At 43.6% G+C, this 23,174-nt stretch overlaps 2 protein-coding genes across 2 annotated transcripts in view; one reads left to right on the top strand and one right to left on the bottom strand.

The window, feature by feature from the left end:
• The window catches only part of FAM184B (family with sequence similarity 184 member B), a 56,524-nt gene extending 43,773 nt beyond the window's left edge, over positions 1-12,751 (top strand). Inside the window, exons 11-14 of the mRNA XM_088131367.1 lie at positions 8,169-8,286; positions 8,735-8,842; positions 10,017-10,225; positions 12,620-12,751. Of these exons, the coding sequence (XP_087987493.1) occupies positions 8,169-8,286; positions 8,735-8,842; positions 10,017-10,225; positions 12,620-12,710 (526 nt within the window). The 3' untranslated portion in view covers positions 12,711-12,751. The remainder of the gene's footprint in view (positions 1-8,168; positions 8,287-8,734; positions 8,843-10,016; positions 10,226-12,619) is intronic.
• Positions 10,650-21,877, bottom strand: MED28 (mediator complex subunit 28). The gene is made up of 4 exons (XM_007444367.4): positions 21,661-21,877; positions 17,239-17,305; positions 16,226-16,338; positions 10,650-15,600 (listed from the first exon to the last, which is right to left on the bottom strand). The coding sequence occupies exons 1-4, from the start codon at positions 21,841-21,843 to the stop codon at positions 15,403-15,405; spliced, it is 561 nt and encodes a 186-aa protein (XP_007444429.3). The 5' UTR covers positions 21,844-21,877; the 3' UTR covers positions 10,650-15,402.
• Positions 21,878-23,174: the final 1,297 nt, after the last annotated feature.

Here is a 23,174-nt window from a genome sequence, read left to right as displayed (position 1 = left end):
CGGCACGCTACAAAGTGCGCTTGTTTGGAGAATAAGTCCGTGACCACCCAAATGGCGGTCTTCCCCTTACTCTCCGGGAGCTCCACTATGAAGTCCATGGCGACCTCTTGCCAAGGGCCGTCGGGTTCCGCTACCGACTGGAGTAGGCCTCTAGGTTTGCCTTTGGCTCCTTTCGCTGTTGCGCACACCGGGCAACCCCCCGAGTACGCCTCCACATCCTTCCGGAGCGTGGGCCACCAAAACTGCCGCCGGATTAAGTGGAGTGTCTTTACGAAGCCGTAATGCCCCGCGCTCCGGCTGTCGTGGGCTCTCTCCATGACCTCCCGTCGGCAACCCTCGGGCACGTACAGCTTTCCTTCGTGCCACCACAACCCCTCTTGGCCGGTTAGCGCCTCTCGGTTCTGCTTGAGCCAAGCGTCCCGCTCCGCCGCCTCCGCGAACCCTTGCCTTACTTCAGGCGCTGCGTCCCGTCGCTCCCCCTTGGTCTGGCTTCGGGTCACCGCCTTTGCAGCCAGCCTGCTGGCGGGGATGACGGAGTCCACGATCTCCTCCCGTAGGCTGGCGTGTTGGGGCATGCGAGACAGTCCATCCGCTAGGAAGTTGCGCTTCCCGGGGATGTGTTTCAGTGTGAACCTGAACCTCCCGAAGTATTGGGACCACCGTGCCTGTTTGGGGGATAGCTTATGCGGGGTCTTCAGGGCCTCGAGGTTCTTATGGTCCGTCCACACCTCGAACGGTTCAGTTGCCCCCTCCAGTAGATGCCTCCACGTGGCCAGCGCCCACTTGACCGCGTACGCCTCTTTCTCCCACACCATCCACCTCCTCTCCGTCTCGGTGAATTTGCGGGAGGCGTAGGCGCACGGGTGGATGGCCCCTCCGGGCTGGGTTGGAGCAGGACTGCTCCCGTTGCCACGTCTGATGCATCCACTTGGATTATAAACCGCCGGTCTGGGTCGGGATGGCGCAGGATCGGCTCCGCGGTGAACCGCCGTTTTAGTTCCTCAAACGCCCCCTGGCATTCTGCCGTCCACGCGAGTGCCATGCTGGGCTTGGGGGGTTTCCCAGTGCCCTTGGTTTTTAGCAGGTCGGTTAGGGGAAGGGCGATTTGGGCGAAGTTCGGGATGAACTGACGATAGAAGTTCGCAAACCCTAGGAAGCTTTGGAGTTGCCTCCGGGTTCGCGGCGCTTCCCAGCCCAGGACATCCCTTACTTTCGCCGGGTCCATCTCAATTCCCCGGCTGGATATTCGGTAGCCGAGGTAGTCTAGTTGCTCTCGATGGAACTCGCATTTCGAGAGCTTTGCGTACAGCTGTGCCTTCAGCAGTCTCTGGAGCACCGTGCGCACCAGGCTCACGTGCTCCGCCAGGGTCTCGGTGTAGATGAGGATGTCGTCCAGGTAGACCAGGACGCCCCGGTAGAGTAGGTCGTGCAGCACCTCATTTATTAGCTGCATAAATACCCCCGGGGCCCCTTTTAATCCGAACGGCATCACGGAAAACTGGTAGCTTCCGAGCGGGGTGTTGAACGCCGTCTTCCACTCATCTTTTGCGCGGATCCTGACTCTGAAGTAGGCTTCGCGCAAGTCCAGTTTTGTGAACACCCTCCCCTTCGACAGATGCGACATCAAGTCCTTCATCAGGGGGAGGGGGTATTTGTACTCCGTGCTGATTGCGTTCAGCCCCCGGTAGTCTGCGCACATACGGAGCGAGCCGTCCTTCTTCTCCCGGAATAACACCGGGGCCGCTAATGGTGACTTCGCGGGTTGGATGAATCCCCGCGCTAGGTTCTTGTCTATGAACTCGTGCAGGGCCCCCATCTCCCTCCTCGACAGGGAGTACATTTTCGGCTTAGGCAGGGTCGCTCCTGGCTCTAGCTCGATGGCGCAATCACTGGGCCGGTGTGGTGGGAGCTGGTCGGACTCCTTCTCCCCGAACGCTGCCGCCAGGTCTCGATACTGCCTCGGGATTCCGCCGCCCGTCGGGGTTTCCCCGGGTCCGGCCCCTCGCTTTGCGGTCGCCTCGCCAGTCGCCGCTGCCTCCCTCGCCTCGGGATCGTGGCGGGTCTCCGGGGTCCCGGCGCTGCTGCTGCTGCTGTTGCCGCCCGGGTCTCGGGCCCCATCTGCTCTCGCCCCGTCTCCCGGTGTCCCGGACCCTCCGCTTGCCCGCCGGTGGTTGCGGCTGCCTCCGTCTCCACGGCTCGGTCCCCTCTGCTCTCGCCCCTCGCCGGTCCGTCGACCCCGAACCGCACTGCCTCCGCCGTCCAGTCGACTCGTGGATTCCGCCGCCGCAGCCACGCCAAGCCGAGTACCACCGCGTAGTCGGCCACCGGGACCACCACGAACCTCAGTTCTTCCCGGTGACTCCCGATCGTCATCTGGACCGGCTCGGTGTAATACTGAGCTGGCCCCCCCCCTGCCAGCGTGCCATCTAGCTGGCTGAATGAAATGGGCTCCCGGAGGCGCCTCAGCTGTAGCCCGAGCCCCGAGACCACCGCTGGGTGCATCAAGCAGTGGGTGCAGCCCGAGTCCAGTAGCGCCCATAGCTGCGCCTCCCCTCCGGATCTCACCCCCCGGACGTGTATCCTCACCCGGAACGGTGGGCAGTCCTCGTCTCCTATTGGGTCCGCGCGGCTCGACTCCCCTGCTCGCACTGGGACGCCGTTCAGTGCGAGCGCGCCTCGTTTCCCGCCGGCTCCGAGTCCTCTCCGGAGGATGCTGTCTCCGGGGTCGACCACCCCCCGCGTCCTTTCTCGGTCACCGCCGCCAGTGCCCCCTTCCGCGGTCGGTCACCGGTCCTTTTCCCGTTCGCACGCGGGGTTTTGACTTCGGGCCGTGGTGGGGCGCCTTCCCGCTCCGTCGGGCACTGCGCTGCTCGGTGGCCTCTGCCTCCGCATCGGAAGCACAGATTCGGGGCTCTGGTCGCCTCTCGCCTCCCGGTGGACTGCCGTCGACCGCTCCACCTCTCCTCGGGGGTCCTCTCCCTCGGCTGGTCCCTCGTCTGGTCCCGTCGTCTTGTGCTCTGTTGGATCTGCCGCCACGCCGATTCCGCCGTTCCGGCCAGCCAGATCCAATCCTTCACTGTGGACGGGTCGTCCCGCCCCAGTGCCCGTTCCAGGATCTCTGGGTTGAGTCCCCTCTTAAAATACTTCACCTTCAGGGACTCTGGCCAGTCCGTGAGCTTCTCGGCCAACCTCCGGAACTCCAGGGCATATTCCGATACCGATTTGCCCCGCTGTCTGAACTGTAGGATGTCGTCCTCCGCCCGCTTGGCGCTCAATGTGTCCTCGAATCTGTCCCGGAGCGCCTGCATGAAGTCCGGGAAACTCCGTAGTTCCGCCGCGTTGGCATCGTACAGCCCGATCACCCAGCTGGCTGCTTGGCCATCTAGCAGCTCGGCCACGTAGGATACCCTGTCCTCGTCTCTAGCGAATAGGTGACCACCCCTCTGCATGAACCCCCTGACGTGCGTCAGAAAGTGCGGCAGCTGTTCGGGGTCCCCTGAGAACTTCCCAGTGATACCTCGAAGTCTCAGGGCATCTGCCGCCCGTTGGTCCTCCGACCGGGGCGCCGTGGGTGGTGCCGGCGGGGGTGTCGGACCGCCCCCCCTGTCGCTCGCCTCCTCGTTCACCGCCGGTGGCCCCACTCTCTGTAGTAGGGTCTGGAGCATCGCCTCCACGGCGTCTAGGCGTCGCTCGACTCTCTCCTCTAGTCGGGCGAATTTCTCGCTCCACTCACGGTTCCGGAACCCCGAACCCCGGGTCATCGTAACACCTGAATCGTCTGGTCCTTGGTTCACGCCCATCGACCACCGCTCGGATGGAGTGCGCCCGGCCCTGGCCGCTGCCCCGTCGCTCCCGGGCGGCTCCGACTGCCCTTCCGCGAGCCTGGATCCCTCGCGCTCCAGCTGACCCACGGATTCCTCATCGCTGGTCATGCCTGTATTGAGAAAGAAAACGCTCCTCGGTGGTACCAGGTAGCGCTGACGGTGAGTCCTGGCTTTATGTAAGATTTGCCCCGTTCGACAGAGAAACTCTCGTGACACGTGTGGTTCACAAAGAAGGTTTACTCATGCGTAACGTAGTAGTCACAAGCAAAGCCAGGACTGGCTTGGTACAATTGCATCACTTGTTATATTCCCCCCTTCCCGCGCTTTTTCCCACCTCGTGATCGCGTTGCGGCTGTGGGCTATTAGGCCCCCCAATGTCCCCCCTGATCGTTCATGATGGCAGGGTCGGTCAGAGTCCATTGTCCTTGATTGCCAGTCCCCCTCCGGCTGGGTTGGTCCCTCCCTGCTACGTGCAGACCCACGGGTTCTGTGCTGCGTTGCGATCTTGTCTCGCTGCCCTGCGGCCCCGTTCCTTGCATGCTCGCGCCGTTATCAGTTCATAGTTAAAAGCTTCCGCTGTGGTTTTCCTGTTTAGCTGGCCGCAGGTGGCTCGTTAATTAGCGGCGCTTTCGGTTCCTCTTTTCCCCGCTAGCTACCGCCGGTGGATTCCGCGTGGTCTGGTTGCGAGCTTCCCTGCAGCCCCGTGCTTCCCTGAAGCCTCGTGCTGACCGAACCTGACATCATTAAGGTTGTGGAAAGTAGATAAAGTAAGTTGTGGATAAGGCCTTCCATGTATCATCCCTCTGTTAACATTAATTGCTTGTGCTCAGTGAATAGCTGACTGGGTTTTCCTTTGTGTTAAGCAACTGAAGGTGATACAGTAATGAGATTGATAGAAATGGATTCATTTGGGGAATGCTCTTTTGCCCCTCATTCTTCTTCTTTTCTTTTTAACATTAAGCCCAACAATCTATTGAGAGGTGCCTTTCAGAACATGTGACCGGCTGAAAATGGCAAGAACTGACATCACTAGGAATCCGCATGATTTTTAGGCAGCATACCACTTGCCAAATCTGTCTGTCCCCCATTCACCAGAATCTAGTTGCCCTTGTATTCTGCCTGCTAATTCAGGTGTCCTCTTGGGAAACTTCAGACCAGTTCAAGCCATCATTCTGTATTGAATAGCAGAGGAGAGGGCCAACTTGGTGGGCACTGCTAAGCCCTGGCTGGTGGACTACATGGGGAGGGGGTTGGTTGGACCGAACCCTTCCCATTAGTTACTTGGAGAGGCACAGCTGGAAGATCCGAGGGAAGTGGCTACAATCAACAGAGATGCCGTTGCTCTCACCAAGAAGCCCTTTAAATGCAGGTGTTCAGAGTTTGCTCCTGCTGTTGGGTCAAAGGGGCTAACGTACTATCCAACAGCTTTCCTATTTGAGCTGTCCAGGACACTGTCTGACGTGATACTGGAGATTCCCAGAATAGTGATCCTTGGGGATTTCACCATCCCTGTGGGGGTTGCCTTCTTGGCACTGGTTCTGGAATTAATAACCCCCATAGCAACCATGGGATGGTCTCAGTGCCTTGGTCAGTCCAAGGCATGAAGCAGGACATATAATTACATGCAAAAGTTTAGTATCTCTGGTCAGATTGTAAGTTTCAGTGAATGCCTAACGTAGCCTTGAAATAAACTCAACATCATTCTGCAAAGTGGAATCCCTAGTTACTATTTATATGCTGTGGTTTATAGATTCACGGTAAGGAAGAGGAATACTGGGCACCCATCCAGTTGATACACTGCTACATTTTTTTCCTGTATTGTTGTTAATAAGACCCAAAGTTAGTGATTGACTAACTTGGCCTACAATTAGGGGGAAACAATTCCACAATGAACATATATTCTGACCCATCTAATCACCAGGTTGTGATTGTTGCTTTATCTGCTTTAAACTACCATGGGCTCCTCTAAGCAACCATCTGAGCATTTGGAAATCAAGATGATTCATTCTTACAAAGCAGGGGAAATCTATTTTAAAAATCTCTAAATGCTTCCAGCTAGCACGTTCAGCTGTGAGAAACATTGCTTAGGAATGGAAATAACATGGAACTGTTGAAGTCAAAGCAAGATCTGAAACAACAAGTAAAATCCCTGCTAGAAGTGCCCAGAAAAGGGTCAGATCTCCAGAACAGATCACTGAAATGACCTGGACAAACTTAGCTGACACTAGAGGAGTTGTCTACAACTCCACAAGTGTTACTTTTATAACAGTAATCTGCATGAGACAGTTTTCAGAGAGAAGCTCTTTCTTCAACCTCGTCACAGATGTCACTGCCTAAAGCAGTGTTTCTCAACCTTGGCAACTCTACATTGTGTAGACATCAACTCCCAGAATTCCCCAGAATGGCTGGGGAACACTGGTAAGCCTGAAATATTTTGGAAGAAAGTGGTTCAGACTCATGTTTAGCCATAACCACACAAGATACAGGAGAGGAGAGGATTTGAAGAAAAGAACACTTTGGAAGCTATTAAGCATGGGAGAAGCTCTATTATGCTTTGGGGTTATGTGATAATTAGTGGCACAGGAAATCTTGTGTAGATGAAAGGAAGAATGGATCCACTGAATATCAATGTGTCTTAGAAACTGACATCTTACAGTCAGTGAAGAAATTGAAGCTGAAGAGAGGTTGGATATTTCAGCAAGACATTGATCCAAGTATACTTCCAAATCAGTTATGAAGTACTTATAAGAAAGAAAGATAAAGCTTGTTTTATTTTTATCTTCTATAGTCCCTAGACTTGATTGTTATTGAAAATCTGTGGGGATATCTCAAGCATGCAGTGCTTGCAAGGAAACCCAAGTATATTTCTGAACTAGAAGAATTTTGCAAGGAAAAGTGGGGGAAAATTCCAAAAAAGAGAATAGAAAGACTCTTAGCTGCTGAAGCAAATGTTGGAAGCTGTTATTTCTGCCGAAGGAGGTGTTACTTGGTTTGGGATTCGTAAACAAGTCACACATTAATAGTAAGTAGGCATTGAGATTTGCAGAAAGATTGTGTGTTTAATTTCACAACATGCAGAGATTGTGTCAGCTCTGTTCACTGAAGGATCTCTTGATACCTGCCGTGCCTAAACCCCTCACATGCAACTGTTCTCTTGTATATACTTATATCACTGTTAAAAATAATGATTTTTTCCTTTGCTGGCTTGAGACCTACTAGTGTACAATGGAGAGCATTCTAACACCATGCCCTGCAGTGAGTGGTTGAGCTGGACAAGATGAAGTTCAGACAGCTTTTCGTGTAACTTCAAATCTTTGCAACTTTCATATTACTTCAAGTTTCAGAAGACTTTCTGTGTGAGTGGCAAAAGAATAAATATACGGGGATACAAATTCTGGACAAACTTTAAAAGAAATGAATAATTGGAAGATGCTAAATCTCATTTGATCTTGGTGAAGTGAGGTTCTATCACACTGTTTTCTTGGCACAATAGAGAAGAGGCTTGCCATCGCTTTCTGTTTCCCAGCCTTGATCATCTCCCCTTGAAGAAGTAATGAGGTGTGATCATCCAACCAAATCCTTCAAACCATGGTTATTGTTAGCCTCTGTAATGTTGAAGAGGGGAGGGTATGCAAGTGCCTTGTAAAAGTCAGCTATAATTTCCACTGTATTTCCAGCTACTTTGTTTTGAAGGGAGGCATCAAAGGAATAATAATAATGTAATAATGTGGCATAACATTAATGAAGAGATTATTTTTTATTTATTGAATGCATTTGTAGGAAAACAAAGTCTGAATGTAGATTATTTGCTCCCTGTCCTTGGAACGTTCCCATCTATCCCTCTCTTCACATCAGTTATCAAACCTGATAAAGGGAAATTTATGTGCTTAGCAAAATTATTTGATAGACATTAGATTTTGAACTAGATTAATGCATACAAATATAAAGTACCTGTGCATTTAATAACATAAAGTTGTTATGCAAAATAATTCCCTCTGGGTTCAGTGGCTTTACTTCCAGGAAGACCTAAGTAGATCAGACTTTATTTATCAATTTTTTTCAGCTAAGGAATATGAGTACAGATGCATTACCCTAAAATTACACACTTTCTGATCTATTAGCTGCCATCTTGACATTATGACCCCCTCGCAGATGTCCTTGCTTGAAGGGCAAAATGGCGCAATGTGAGAGACTTGAACTAGAAATTAGATTTATTTAATAAAGTTGCATGCCATCTCAATTACAGAAGCAACTCTAGTGCTATACTTTATAGTGTTTGCAGTTAACAAAGACAAGTGTGTGCTCTGGTATCTTCAAGAGTTTTTCATCCTATAATCAACACAGACTTGAGGAAGTAGAAGAGAAATCAAGAAAGAGGGCACCTAGGCTGGAAGATCTTCATCTTATAAGTCGCCTGCAAGATAAATTAAATGAAAAAGAAGAGATGATCAAGGAGTTAATGGTGAGGTTTTCTCCAACCAGTCGTGTTTAACAACTAATTTAAAAATCAGAAAAAGCTGTTATTTTTGATAAAACCTTTTTTTTCCCTAAAAGTGCTCCTCAAAGGAATTACACAACTGCATTACTTTCAGTACTACCTTACTCTCTAGCAGTGGAAAATCATGATGTCATGACTGATGTGATGTCACGCCCTTTTCGTGTGTACACATTTTCCTGCTCTGAGAAGCTGGTAGAAAAAGAAGCTTGCAGAGGCTCTGATTAACTTTATGTGAATGTGCACCCCTGTGGCACAGCTGTACACTTTGAGAACACTGTCAGCTTGTTCCATTTGAATTCAAAATTAATGCAGTACTTTCCATACCAGAAGCATTTTTCAGCTTCTGCAAAAGGTTTTTTAATTGCTCTAAAATTAATGCTCTATCATCAGCACCTGTTTTTTTCCTTAACAGGATGGAAGAACATTTCAGCATCCGCTTCTCCCTAATAGGGAGATGCAGTGCAATCGATCTTTTTCTTTCAATACAAGTCCTGTAACATGTTTGACGCCTATTGCAAAGGTAATACATTTCTAATATAGAAAAACCTTGGGTTTCACTTCTGTTTCAACTAAAAGCAACCAAATACCTCTCTAATATTCACAAGAGTCTAGTCATAAGCTTAGCTTTCTTTTCACTCCATTCATAGAATATTGGAGGCACCCCTAGTTAGAAAGTTATGAATTTCACATGAAGCCAGAGAATAAACAATATATTATTGTGTGTTTATTGTACATAGTTTCTTTCCAACCATAATGATCCCTGCTGGTTTTAAAGCTGCTGAAGAAGCCGAAGTTGTTGTAAATCATTATGAGATATATTCTAGTTTCCAAAACTAGTATAAATACTTTCTGTGTTCCAAATGCTGGTAATTGGTGTATTATTACCAGATATAGTGTGATCCCAACCAAGGGTTTCTATTTTGAATGATGGCTTCCTACGGAAGAGGGAAAATCATCAAAGTTGACTTTTCTGCGCAATTTTCTTCCATTTACTTAAAACATATGGTATTATAAGCTCAGAGATGCCCATGATTTGCTTTTAAAATATTTCAGTGTGTTTTTTTTTACTGTAATATAGTAATTATTTACCATGAACCTGTATCAAACCAAGAATGCCAGCTTGCCAGGTGTCCAGTATCTCATTTTTGCAATCATGGGCAGCCAACAAACCAGTTAGCTTCCTGAAGCTGGACTGTTTCTTCCTGGACCAATGTTTATTTATTTATGCCTCCATGCAATTTGGCTTTCTCACGCCCGTCTTATCCATAGGTATCCCATAGAAGCAGTTGAATAATTTCTATGAATTGCATGATATCATGAAACCTATGATATTCCTTGTCATCCATGACATCCATGAATTTTGTGCAATCACGAACTGCAAACCTAAACTCAGCAAGAAGAATTGTGCTGCAACAATCAAGTCTCTAAACTTTCGATTGTTGTAAAATATATAACACTGTGATATGGGAAGTCCCCAGATTGCATTTATCTTTGGCTTGAAGTAGTTCTGGCCTGCTGCTGTTTTCCAATATCACTGTAATGGGGAATAATAAAAACTGACATCCTTTACTGAATTGTTTAAATATTATGGACCAAATGTATGTGATGATGTTCAACTATTCCTACATGCTGAGCACTGAAATTAGGTTTTGCGCACAGCTTGTTTTAAGCTATGATGTGTCATTATTATAAAGCAGAAGAAGAAAATGGATGAAGCTGCTCCCAGCTGCATTGTCACCGTTCCAAATTTAGCATCTTACGCAAAAAGCTTTCTGAGTGGCGAGTTGAGGCCTAAAAGAACACAACCTCAGAATATAAAATCTACAGGTTTGGATCAAAATCTAGGCTGTGTCCGAGTCTGTTGTCCATCAATCCCGGCCTTGGAGAATAAACCACCCTCAAGGTAAGTCACCCATTTGTATTTGCTAGGGAAGAATACACTATTAATCATCATTCATTGTTATTGGGGGTATCCACAGGGCTGTGTGCGTGTGTGTCAGAATGGTGATTGCAACTATGTAATTTATTTATTTATTTATTTATTTATTTATTTATATTTATATTTCTCCCCGCACATCTCCAGGCACCCCTGATTGCTGCCTTAGATAATCTTAGAATTTCTCACAAACCCTCATACCTCCTCCCCCTCCTTCTTTTTGGTGATAACACCATCTCCATCTTTTATTATTGTCTTACAAGATAACATCCTTATTTTGCTTCAGGATGAGAACTAAAACATAGATAAAAAAATTAGTATTTTAAGCCCTGGAACTTTTTTAAAATAATTTTATTAAAGATTATAATTACAAATAGTAAAAACTAATACAAACTAAAAGAAAGAAGAGTAGAAAGAATAAAAAGTGCACAGGAAAAAAAGAGTGAAAGAATATAATAAAAAAGAAAATATATAAAGAAGTGATTTCCAACCTTCCTCACAAGTATAAACAACTTTAGTGACTTTTTACCTCCTTTTAATTTACAACCAATGATCTCTTCATCCCATGTCCCATCTTTTATCTATAAACAAATCCATAAAGCATTGTCATTTCAGTCCTGGTGTCAGCAAGTCCATTAAGTGTTACCAGAAATAACAATATATCTATTTTAACCTTGATCAAACAAATCAACTTTATATTCCTTCCTTTTATTTTTAACAATCTTAATCTTTAGTTCATTCAAGTAATGTCATAGAACTTGATTTCTTTTCATTTTTTTTTATCTCTTCTCACAAGATTCATCCAAGCTTTAACAAACCTCTTTTGTAATTCCAATATAAAAGAACCATCCAGGTCACTCTCTTGGTTTATTATTTGTAATTCCGTTTTGATTTTTAAAGCATGCACAAACCCTCATACCTCAATGAAAATGAATGGTTGGCAAGATAAAAGCAACTGACATTTCCTATGAAGCAAATGATGTGTTTGGGGTAATGAGAAAAGCAATGCTGGAGCCCTGTTATCTCAGAGCTATTTGATTTAGAAAGTAACAGTTGCTTTTTTTTTAAATGCTAGGCTGAATACCTCAAATGAAAACGAACAAAACCTTTTTATCTTGTTTCTGCGCTGAGAACTTTTTCCTCTTGCCATGGTTGGTCCCCAAAACCTATCAGTGAGTTGATGGTTGTAGAAAGGGGTAGAATCCTTTGTGAGCACCAAGGGACTAAGCAATTAGGATCCTATGTGTACCATGTCTGTAAGCACCATTTAAAGATTTATCTGGATATATCAGTCAAGCATCTCTAGTCTTCATCAGAATATCTCCCCCAAAGGGGTTCAAAATATCACATCGGTTGGAAACAATTTAAGAAAATCCAAACAGTAAGATTTACCTGATCCAACATGGCTTAGGTATGATGAAATATATATTGTAATTCTTGAATATAGAGTTTATATCTGCTACATGGTGAACGCAGTTTGAGAATACAGATGCTGTCACTGTCCTCCCCCCAAATGCAGTACAAGTATTTGAAATTAAAAAGAGGAAGGAGCTGACAGAAATCAGACTCTGCAAGATTTAAAACCTTTGCTTTAACTTTTATATCATTGTTAAAGGGCAACCCGGTATCCATACCTTTCCTCATTTGCAGTGGTTTGTTTTGTAGAGTATGTCTGCGCTTTAACTTCAGTTAAAAATTAAGCTAAAGAAGATTGATTGGGGTAGATAATTGCCATGAGAAACCACAGTTGTGGCCACTGATTGTATCTTTTATTTGGGAGGGTTATGCACCCCTTATTCACCCATCCATCAAGACAGCCTGTAACTGATTGCGGTAATTTAAAGAACATGAAGCAAACACCATGTTACAAACATAGAATATGTTCACATGCTATGCTAAACGTTTGCCATACCCTTCTTGGGTGATGATTGGGTTTTCTTCTAAGAAGACTCCAAGCTGCCTTATGACCCTCCAGTTGTTCTCCTGAAGCATGGAATCAATAGGCATTAATTGCTGGGTGGATGGAAAAATAAATGAATAGCTTTTAATTATGATATGCCAGCTTTATTTCTGGAACCCCAAACAAGAGTTTGTTCACACTGGAGTCTGACAGCATGTAATTTCTTCAAAATGTGATGGATTTAGAGAGATAGCAAACATTCACTTATTATTTATGCTTCTTCCAGTATTTGTTTTAAGTTTCAATTAGGTTCCAGTTCCTCAATTGATTGATTCAGCTAATGAGGTGTTTGCAGCAAACATGTTTCAAGACTAGTCTCATTTCTTCCAAAACAGAGTCTTAGGACACAGTGTGTCAGACAAGTATCACTACACTGAATATTTTTTTTAACTTTTTTTCAGTCTGCAAAGTAATGAAACATCAAAACTCAAAGACACTCAGAAACCAGACTCACGGCACCAAGAGTGGTTTACAAAATATTTTTCTTTCTGATGAAACCGTTTCTACAATAATCAGCATTGCCATTAGTGTTATTAAATATTTATACAGTGTGCTTTATATGGTATCCTGCAGAGTAACAAGGAAAGAATCACAGGTCACAAGCAGCTAAATATAAGAGATTCAATAGTAAAAGTAAACATGACAGTTCATTGTTGTAAAGGAAAATTAATGATGTTTTTAAATGATATTAATTTATAACTAGTCTTGGTATTCAGCAAATACTAGGTAAAATGGATTATAAGTATCTTACTATACTTGATCATTTTAACAGCTATTAATACTATATCAGCAATAACATCAAAACCAGTGGAGCAGATTTGAAGCCATGCAACTTACAAAGAAACTTGTGCGGAACAAAACTGGCTATTTCAGTGGCTAGGAAACATAAGCCTAGGTACTAAAAAGACATCAGTCTTAGGCCAATAACCTTGGAAGAATATTTCAAAGCTGGGAATCCACCACTGCAAAGGCCCATTTCACCAAATCTGAAGCAAGTAAAATTTGTAAGGAAGATTTCACTACACAAGTAGACATTTATTATTTATCTATTTATTTATTTATTTACATAGATTTAAAGAATGCCAATTCTGGGCAATTTACATTATAAAAAAAAACAAGAAAATAGCAAAATAGATAGAGCCACATAGATATATGGGAAGAGGTGGCCCTTGATGGTTTCCAGTCCTAAGCTATTTGGCACTTTGAAATATTAATAGCAACACTTAAACTCTATTTAAAGTTTATTGGCTACTTTTCCCAGTTGTTAGTAAGATCTTCACAAGCCAAAATCAGTTAACTTGCTTTGGAGTTTTGCTATACATATACTTTAGAAAATGTATATTGTATCTAGAAGTGGAATGTTTTTAGTAGGCTCAGTCACAGCTGAGCTCTTAACCTTGTCTACAACATAGGTACACAGTGCAGTACAGAGAATGAATCTAGCCAAGGATGAATCTGCATGCATCTGTGATTCTTTTTTAATTTTATTTAAAAATAAATAAGGGCTTGCAGTGCTGTGTTAAATACTTATATTAGAATGTAATATATTTAAATTAGCACTGAGCATTAAATTCATACTGGGCAAAATCGCATTTTACAATTTTACCCATTGGGACATCCTCCTCGTCTGCCCCAACTGCCAGAAACACATTTTGAGAATGTGTGAGAGGCCTGCAAAGAAGAGAAAAAGTTCTCCTAGTGGAAGTATTTCAGTGAAAGAATATACTTCATTGGGATCGATGTATAAACTCACAATGACGGCATGCCAGTGTCAAAACAGCTGGGATACTTCATCCAACTCCACTTAAATTCAGGCTTATTTTTTACAGCTTTCGGGACAAAATCTCATTACATAACTACAATGTTATCCTAAATGTTCTTCTAACATCTGTTTAAACAAAGTAACAATAGTATATCTGCACTGCCTGCAGACATCATAACCACGGTCCAGCTCAGATTTGGAGGCAATTCTGTTGGTTTCTATGCTGAATTGTGACAAACACAAAGAATTAAGTGCCAACTGTTAAAGTGTCAAACTACTTTTAAGAGGAAGAAAATGAAGAACAACTTTTAAAATGCCAACCCTTATTATCACTATGCAATATATGATAAGACATTCTTAGGGAACCAGAATCCTCATAAATGGTCTGTAACAAAGTAACATGTATGTTCGTATACTATAAAATTAATTTGTTATCACATAAAAATAAAAACTACTTTCACCAGAAGTTCATTTGTAACGTTATTAAAATAAAGCTAGATAAACCATGATTTGTCCATGTACATTTTTTCTATTTATTTAAAGCATACAACTGCCCAACTCGAACACTCTGTTCAGAAAGTAATTTTGCTTTGTATGTGTAATTAAAGCAATTTAGATCATGACATATTTCTCAAAGGCAGTTTTTCTTTTTACATTATATCACAAGAATTTTGAAACACAGAACCAGAAGTTGGAACTGTGCCAAGGAAATTAAAAGCACCGTGATTCCAAAATCCAAAGATAAAGGCATAACTTGATTCACAGAAGTAAAATAGGTAGGAAGCTGAAACACCAGGCACTGATTTGGGATTGGGGAAAGAAAATTGTAACTACTCTGCTATTTCCCTTAGACAGAAAATAAACAAAAACAAGCATTTTCTGTAGGACTATTTGTTTAATACAACGTGCCATGAAATGGAGTAGTAGCATAACCATTGTGACAATTCTCTCTCGTGAGAGTCAAGAGGCTGTTTTACATACATTTCATTTTTGTGGCACATCAAGCCTTTGCCTCTTTCTTGCCTCATCTGAAATCTCTTAATGACTGAGACTATATTTCAAAAGGGAAGTATTACAAAATTGACTGCAGACAGACTTAAAATAACCCTCTGCATTTCAGCCAGTATTTTATGCCATGGTTACATCACTCCTGAGCACAAGAGAGCGCTTGTAAAGGTTCAGGTATCATGATGGAAGCTCATGTGACAGTTCTTGCTCCTTAAATGAAAGGATATAACAGCCCCAAAGATGGGGGGGAGAAAGTGTTCAATTTGCAGGTGATTAAAAAATCATACATTGTGATCCACGTAATGACAGCTGTAGCCGTCCATTTTTTCAAAAACAACATATTTTTCAATACAGAATGTACAAAATGAGGAAGGTCTAGCAACTTTTAATCTGGCCTTTCAATGATGCTTCTTTTCATGTTTGCTTGAGGGGTGCAGGGATATTGGCTGAAGCCTGTTCTAGATATGCCAGAGGTCCCTGAGGCATTTCGGCAGGTTTTTTCTGCTGGACATTAATATCTTCTAGAACTTGTTGCCAGTGACGAAGTTTTCCCAAGTGTTTCTGGATTAGTGTTTCTTTCCGCTGCAATTCATTCCTCAGTTCTGAAACATCCTACATGAGATAGAAGCATGCAGGAAAGGTAAACTAAGAATCTCTCCCTGGAAAAACCTTTCCATCTGGGCAACAAAAACTACTAAACCTCAGAAAAACAAGTATCTTGATGTGCATTGTCAAATTATCTGAATTAAAATAACAGCTGCTTCCCTTTCTTAGACAACTCCTTATGAGGAATTTTGATAAGCGGCACTCGACCTCATTTTCAATTACAATTGCCTTACACTACTTCTCATGTGTTGCACAAAATAAGTATTTTTCTTCTTATATTTATGGGGAAAACATTCCAAAAACTAGTGGATTTCTTCAGAATCTCGTTAATACAGATGAGAGTTAACAAATCATCATCATCATACAACGATTAATCAGTTCTTCACCAGGTACATTAAAATACTCTGCTCAGGGTGGATTCAGTCCTAATTTATTTAATAAATGAGTTATAGCTCTATTCAACAGGGTTCCACTCTTTTTTTTAAGCAGTTATGCAGAAGTAATTCCAACTAAAGTCCCCTCCACTCCTTTTAAGATCAAGATCTCACTCACACTATTCCAATTACTGTGTTGTAATTTAGCACAGAATCAGATAATCATGCTTAAGCCTAAAGAAAATCATAGCCCTTACCTCCTTAATTACTTGGTCTGGTTTCTGGACAGATAATTGTAGCCTTTTCTGTAGGAAAAAGCATTCAGTTTGTCGCGCAACGTCTAAAAATTTCTGGATACATTGGTCAACACCTAGGAAATGAGCAACAACATTTTAAGGCTATTAAAGAATAAACGTCAGGACAAATGCTGTATCAGTTAAGAGACAGGAAGTGTGAACTTGAGTCTGCATGTGTAAAATGTAAAAATAAGGCCAGCAGTTGCCTTGAGAAGCTCCAGGCCTGGTGCACCTCATAAGCAGCAGGAGGAAGATGGTGAAGGTTGACAGGGCAGTGGAGAGCAAGGTAGCCAAAAGGGCAGAGATGGGGGGAGATAGGTGGGTAGGGGGAGTTAAGCGGAGGTGAACGCAGCAGGACAGAAGCACGTGGTCCTTGCCTAACTGGAACTGCCACTGCTAAGCAGTGCAGTCACATGATGTTTTGCCTAACAACCTCATCGCTTAGTGACAGAAATTCTGGTCCTAATTAGGGTCGTTAAGCAAAGACTGCCTGATAACTTCAGGTTTTAAATTGAGACTGGGGAGAATGGCATGCAGCTCTCAGCTTGATATTTGTGATACCTGGAACATCCCACCCTGTTATGAGCCTGGAATGTGTATTTTACTCTTAAGCTCACATATAAAAAGCCACAAAATTCAGTTCTACCCACTCCAGTAATATCGTAGTTTCACTACCCATAACCCCCTTAGTGTTCTGCCAACAACAAACAGATTTCTTAGTAGAATAAATGCCTGTCTAATTTTATACATCTTCCATGAGGTAATTTAAATGAAAAACATTCCAATCCTATCAATTCCACATAACAACCACAATTGGTTGTTAAGCCTTCTTTGTTGTTATTAATCACTCCAATTTCATAAAGGTGGGTAAAGTTCAATCTCAACATGTTCAAAACAAAGGGCAGTAAGAGAAAAAGAGATGACCATTTTGCATAATATTTGAAGTTAAATTGAAGATGGACACCCATACTTACCAGTTCTAATTTCTTCTTGATCTGTACCATTTACATAATCTTGGCTTACAAGGGAAGCAAAGCAAGCCTGGATAATTACAAAAAGCACTTATTACAAAAGTAGATAATGTTAACAGTGTTATGAAGTTAGACCTTTTTCTTAGTTTTGGCACACATAAAGCTGAACTGAAATATATTTTTACTTTCTCAAAAAATATTCTTGTACAAAATTTATTTCCAACTCTGCTCTGTTCAGATAAATGGCATACTACATTGAGCTAATTTCAAACAAATACAGAGCTCACATTTGTCTGGACAGAATAAATAGCGTTCATTTTTCAGATGAAACGAGATAAGATTAGAAGGACTGCAAACTTCCTTTTTATTGAGTTTTTCAATACAATTTGCAATGCTGACAAACTATTTTCTTGTAAGAGTGACAAGCTGCATTGTAGTTTTTAGTGAACAAGCTAATCTTTTTTAAGACCCAAATTCTTTTTTTAAAAACTTTCAAATTCTTACAAATGGAAGTTTCACATATCATCTTAAATAAAGCATTATTTTTTTACTCCATACAGAGAAAGGAATGCCTCTTCTAAAAGAAAAACACTGCCTGTAAAAACATGCTCTACTCTACACGCAGAGATGTGGTTTTCTGGAAAATGAGTACGATTCAATTTAGCAGAGTCAAACATCCAGTCTGCATAAATATTTGGGCTATCTTATTTGATATGCGGGGGAAACGGTGGCGCAGTGGCTTAATGACGCTGAAAGTTGCCGGCCAGAAATGGTCGACGCTTCAGCGGTTCGAGTCCAGCCTTCGCGTTAGCAGGGTGAGCTCCTGTTTCCTCCCCAGTTCCTGTCAACCCAACAGTTTGAAAACTCACGTGAGTAGATAAATGGGTACTCTCACTCCGGTGGGAGGAAAAATGCTGGCAGCGCCTTGCAAAAAAGGAGTTGGGAGCAGTTGCCGGTAAGTGTGAAAAACCACGCGCGCCCGAAAAGGGCGCTAAGCAACGGAAACACCGCCTCCTGCGCTCGCCAGCTGGGCTCTGCTCTAGGAAGGGGGCTCTGGCAAACCACTTCCGAAACAATTGCCTTGAAAACTGCAAGGACTCGTCCAAGCAGTCACTGCAGAGTCGGTAACAACTGAGCGCAGATTAAAACAAAAAAAATTGATATGGGGGGAAAAAAACCTCAGTGTTCTTTATGATTTGAACATTCTATTAAAGCAAACAAAAAGCTCTGATAGGTGGAGAAACATCATTAACTGCAATATAGAAACTACGGAATTCCTGAGACAGGCTTCTGTCTGATGACATACTTCATCTTGGATTAGCTTTTTGTACATGATCTGTGTTTTTTCAGGATATTTTCTGTACTGCATTAAATGTTTCTTCACCCTTGTAGCATTGTTGACATACGCTTGACCACAATACCCACAATGGGCAATTTTCTTCAGTGAATTAAACATCATGATGCCATGCACTTGGGTGTGTTTTTTTTTTTTAGGTCAGGCATTATGATAAGAGATCTGAGGAGGAGACAGGCACATCACGTCCCTTTCAAGCAGATCATTAGGAATGACTACTGAGGGAAGAATCAAGGGTAACGCAAGTGTACACACATGGAAACTGCTTCTGGTTTCTTCCTATTTATTCACTGCACAGCAGGAAGTCTTCCACATAAAAAATATCATTCAGCCTGGACACATAGGGACTACATAGAAGTCTCATTTCTCTGCAGCTTCTCCAGCTGTTTCCCTTCCTTCTCTCTCCCAGCTAGTGGAGCCCACTAAGGAGATGCACTGTTTAGGAACAATCACCTGAAAGTGGAATATTCTGACTTTGGAATATTTTCCAGCCCGTATCTCTGCTACGTACTATTTTCCCTCAGTGATTTTGCTTTGAAAGTTCACATTAAGGGTTGTTTTTAACTGAGTGGCAGTTTCTAATCTTTTCATACTGACCAATTATAATAGCTGAATTAGCACATAAACTTTCAGAGGCAAAACCCCCCTTATCAAAGGCATTAAAAAATACCCTCAACCAACTAACCTACGTCTGCGCTGTGCTCTTTTTAATTGTCCTCTACAGTTAAATATACTTGTAATAGTATCAATCAATATTTTATTATGGTCACAGACCAGAATTACAAACAAAATACAGATTGGTGCAAATACAAATAAAAATGCATTAAAATGAAATAAAACATGGTAATAATAATGGTGGGATTGTCAGTGGGCAACCAAAGTCTGCCTAATTTTACGGATAATATAACAAAATTTAGCTACGTTCAAAGAAATTGAATCATACTGATCAGATAGCAACAAAAAATATCATTAAAAAATCAGAATTTCCCGGGTACTTTATCAAATAGGGAATTATAAAATGGGTCTGTGAGTCCTTATAGAAGATACATTATAGCAGGACAAGAGCTGTAGTTTCAATAGCTCCTTGTCCACAGGGGCACAAACTCAGCTCATATGGACTTTTTTTGTATCGGCCCTCCAAAACTGCTGTGGGAAGAGCGTTGCAACATGCTACAGTAGCACCCTTCAGAATTCGGAGACAGTTATATAATGTAAGTAACTCGCTGGTTTATAAAAACGGGCTTGACTGCTCAGAAAAATGTTCTTAGGTAGAGCAGACTGGTCCTGTTGGACTACCAGATCTCTGATATGTTGTTTAAATGCACTAAGTGCACGCTCATAGCCCATCATTAGGAACACCTCCCTGGAGAAGCCAAGATGTTGCAGTTTTTGTGAAATAGTTCTGAACCATAGTGATTTATAATTGTCCTCAATAAGGAAAGAACTCAAACCTGTAGGAAAGAACAGTAATTTCAGCCAATGTGCTATAATACAAGTCCATGCACCTGTTTCGGCTTTAGACAACCCTGCTTCCCTCCTTAATACTACATTTGGAACGCAGGGGGCTACCTGGAATATAGCCCTTAGGAATTTGGATTGAACTCTTTCCAGAGGAGTAAGAAAGGGTAAGATCCTGGGCACCAAAGAGTAGTTGTACACAAGCCTCAGCTAAATATGGCTTCAGTGCTGCTGGGATATGCTGAGCTCCTCTGGTAAAATGAAAGGATTGAATTGCAACCACTGTTTTTTGAGCATTTTATATAGCATAGTTTTGGTGTGCACTGCATTTAGTGCAGCTACAGAAAACCATGCCCAGGGATTTTACTTGTTCAATATTCTGGCCATTTATTCTCTAGGCATGCAGTTTAGGTCTCTTTGCAAAGATCAAAATCTTAGTTTCGCTATAGTTGATTTCAAGTGCTTCCTTGGAGCAATAACTGGCCAGAGCATTCAGGGCTCGTTTAAGTCCAATTAGCATTTGTGATAGAAGTACTATGTCGTCTGCATACAACAAAGTTGCAATATGTCTGTTTGCTAGTTTTGAAGGGTGAAGTTCTAATTGATTTATTTTGGCCACAAACAGATTTATATATACATTAAACAAAAGAGGAGCTACTTGTAATAGTAGCTACTGGAGACTTTCAGTTTTCCACCAAGGGAGATTGTGCACTGGCCCCATTTTTACATTTGACAATACCTTTACAAAGCAAAACCATCTTAGCCCCACTTGTGACTCTACAATACCATAGATGAGTACACAAATAAGTAATATGATTCCTTAAAACTAACAAATCTATGATGGCATGAACTTTCATAAACTATCCATGAACGGTAGACTACAAAACATAGGCCACTGTCAATTTGACTGTCCAAGTAGCACAAGACTTTTGCTGCTGTTGCTGCAACAGACTAGGGCACCTTCCTCACTGGAAAATGAAAAATATCGCAGGACTGTTGTAAGGGATTTATCCCCTTCCCCACGCGCACCTGGTTTTCTACCATACAAATACAGGAAAGAGCAAAACCTACTAGAATCAGCATTGACAGGCCACTTTAAATCAAAAGATACGACAATATCTTTATTCCATTTATATCCTGATTCTTTCTCCAGAAGGCAGTTCTTAATAGTACTTTTCTTCAACTTTTTAAAAGTTTATTTCCTTCAACTGTTTTTATTTGGTGGTTCTACCTCTCTTCCTTGCGATGAGTTCAGGGTGGCATCCAGGAGGATCTTTTTATCTCCACAACAACCGCCCTGCGAGGTAGGCTAGGTCGAAAGCGAGGGCCCGCTTTCACCCACAGAGGTCACCCACAGAGTTCCCCAAGCCAAGGGTCATCGCGGTCACTATTATTATCCCACACAGGCTCGCAACAGAACGAAAGGTTTCACTCTACTCAAGCAAGCTACCGTTTAAACTCGGAACCGGAAGTCCATACGAAGGGACTCTGGCTAGCTTCCTATTCTCTATGGTAAGAAGCGCACTCGTCCAAAAGAGGACGGCAACAGCCCTGCGCCTGCCCACCTCCCTCATCTCTATGGTTGGGGAGGCCTCTCGTCCCGCACGGCCTACCTCGAAGGAAGCCTCCAGCTCATCCACGAGGGTACCGATGGGGTTTCGCGGACCCGTGGGGTTCGGCGGGAGGAGCCCCGCGGGGCCCGGGCCGCCGGAGGCCACCGGAGGAGGTGGTGGGGGAGGCGGCGGGGGAGGAACCGGGCCCTGGTTCCCAAACATCCCGCTCAGTCCAGCCGCCATAGTAACTGAGGGGAAGCTGAAGGGGCGACTGCGCAGGCGCAAGCGCACGAGGGAACGAAAGCGCGCAGATGAGTCACGGCATTGCGAGACTAGGACCAAAGGGGTGGAGCCCCGGAGCCACGCCCAGAAGGGAGCCGTGTCTGTTTTCCTTCGGGGCTTCGGTTGGAATAAATACCTAAATAGAATAAATGGTCACCAGCTTGTGCAGGAGGCTGGAGCGCTGTACTGCGTCCTCCAGCGGAGGCGAATAGCCCGTTCCCCCCAGCGCTCGGTCGGCACGTGTGAACGGTCCCTACACGTGTCGGAAAGATCTCCCTCCCAGCTCAGGGACTCATTTCAACGAGCAACCCCCACCCCGCTCTGCATATCCCCACCCACGTGCTCTGCCTGGAAGGTGCCTTCTAGAACGGTGACCCAATTTTCTTGGGAAAAATAAAAGACAATCCTGAAAAAGGGGCAAATCTGAAAGAGGTTCATCAGGATAAAAAAAATTGCTTATAACTTTGCTTTACAAAGGAAAAGGCAAGAGCAAAACTAAGAAAAACTTTACAAAAATGCATATTCCAATAAAAGTATCTAAAATCAAACAGTATATGTAACATTATTTTTAAAAGACCATTCAGTTTCTGTATTTTTCTCCTGAATGTGAAAGACTGCCTTAATGCATTTTGTATGGTGAGACTGCATTTGTATGGTAAAAGTTGAAGGACCAAAATAAAGGACAAAAGTGAGTTTCTGAAAAATAAATCTAAAGGACAGCTTTCTGAGCCAAAGGACTGTCCTTTGTCATAAAGCACATACAGTCACGGCACTTCTAAGCTATCCAAAAGGGAGGAACGGAGCCTTTCCGTAAGGACATCCTGGTTTATTCAGTCAGTCAAGAGACATGACAGACACGTGTGGAAAGCATTTGAAATGAGCCCGTTTGGTAAGAAAATAACCATTACTGCTAAGCTGATGCAAAGCCAGCCTCTTTGTCCTAAAAGCACCCACGGAAGCTGCTTTGAGGCCACCGTCCATCACTTGGAGCTGCTTGGCCAGCCCTGGAGGAAACACGACGCCACAAGAAGCCCCTTGACCCCAGTTCCATCTGCTTTTCTGCCGGGGATGATGGACTGCCAAGCCCTTCCCACACCCACTGGAAACACAAGGCCATTTTGCACACAAAGCATGTCTCCCACTAAGACCCCACTGCAGGGCAAGAAATATCCTGTCCCCTGCAAAATTCAAGTTTCGCCTGCCGGCATGCAGGAACAATAATTTATTTGAGAGAGGCGCTGGCATAAGGCTCTGCTTCTCTCTCAATATTTTGCCCAACCATCTATAAAACA

The sequence above is a fragment of the Python bivittatus genome, unplaced genomic scaffold, assembly GCF_059951505.1.
Source record: "Python bivittatus isolate LINGU-HERP-01145 unplaced genomic scaffold, Pbiv_v1 ctg000960_np1212, whole genome shotgun sequence".
Lineage (NCBI taxonomy): Eukaryota > Metazoa > Chordata > Lepidosauria > Squamata > Pythonidae > Python > Python bivittatus.
Note: the sequence above shows the minus strand (reverse complement) of the source record. Positions and strands in the feature narration are given on the sequence as shown.

Excerpts from the sequence above, each read along its gene's own strand:
- MED28 (XM_007444367.4), bottom strand. The coding sequence starts at position 21,843 with ATGGCGGCTGGACTGAGCGGGATGTTTGGGAACCAGGGCCCGGTTCCT. Across the intron at positions 17,306-21,660 it reads AGCTGGAGGCTTCCTTCGAG|GCTTGCTTTGCTTCCCTTGT; the intron begins GTAGGCCGTGCG and ends GTAATTATCCAG. Across the intron at positions 16,339-17,238 it reads TCAAGAAGAAATTAGAACTG|GTGTTGACCAATGTATCCAG; the intron begins GTAAGTATGGGT and ends CTCATTTCCTAG.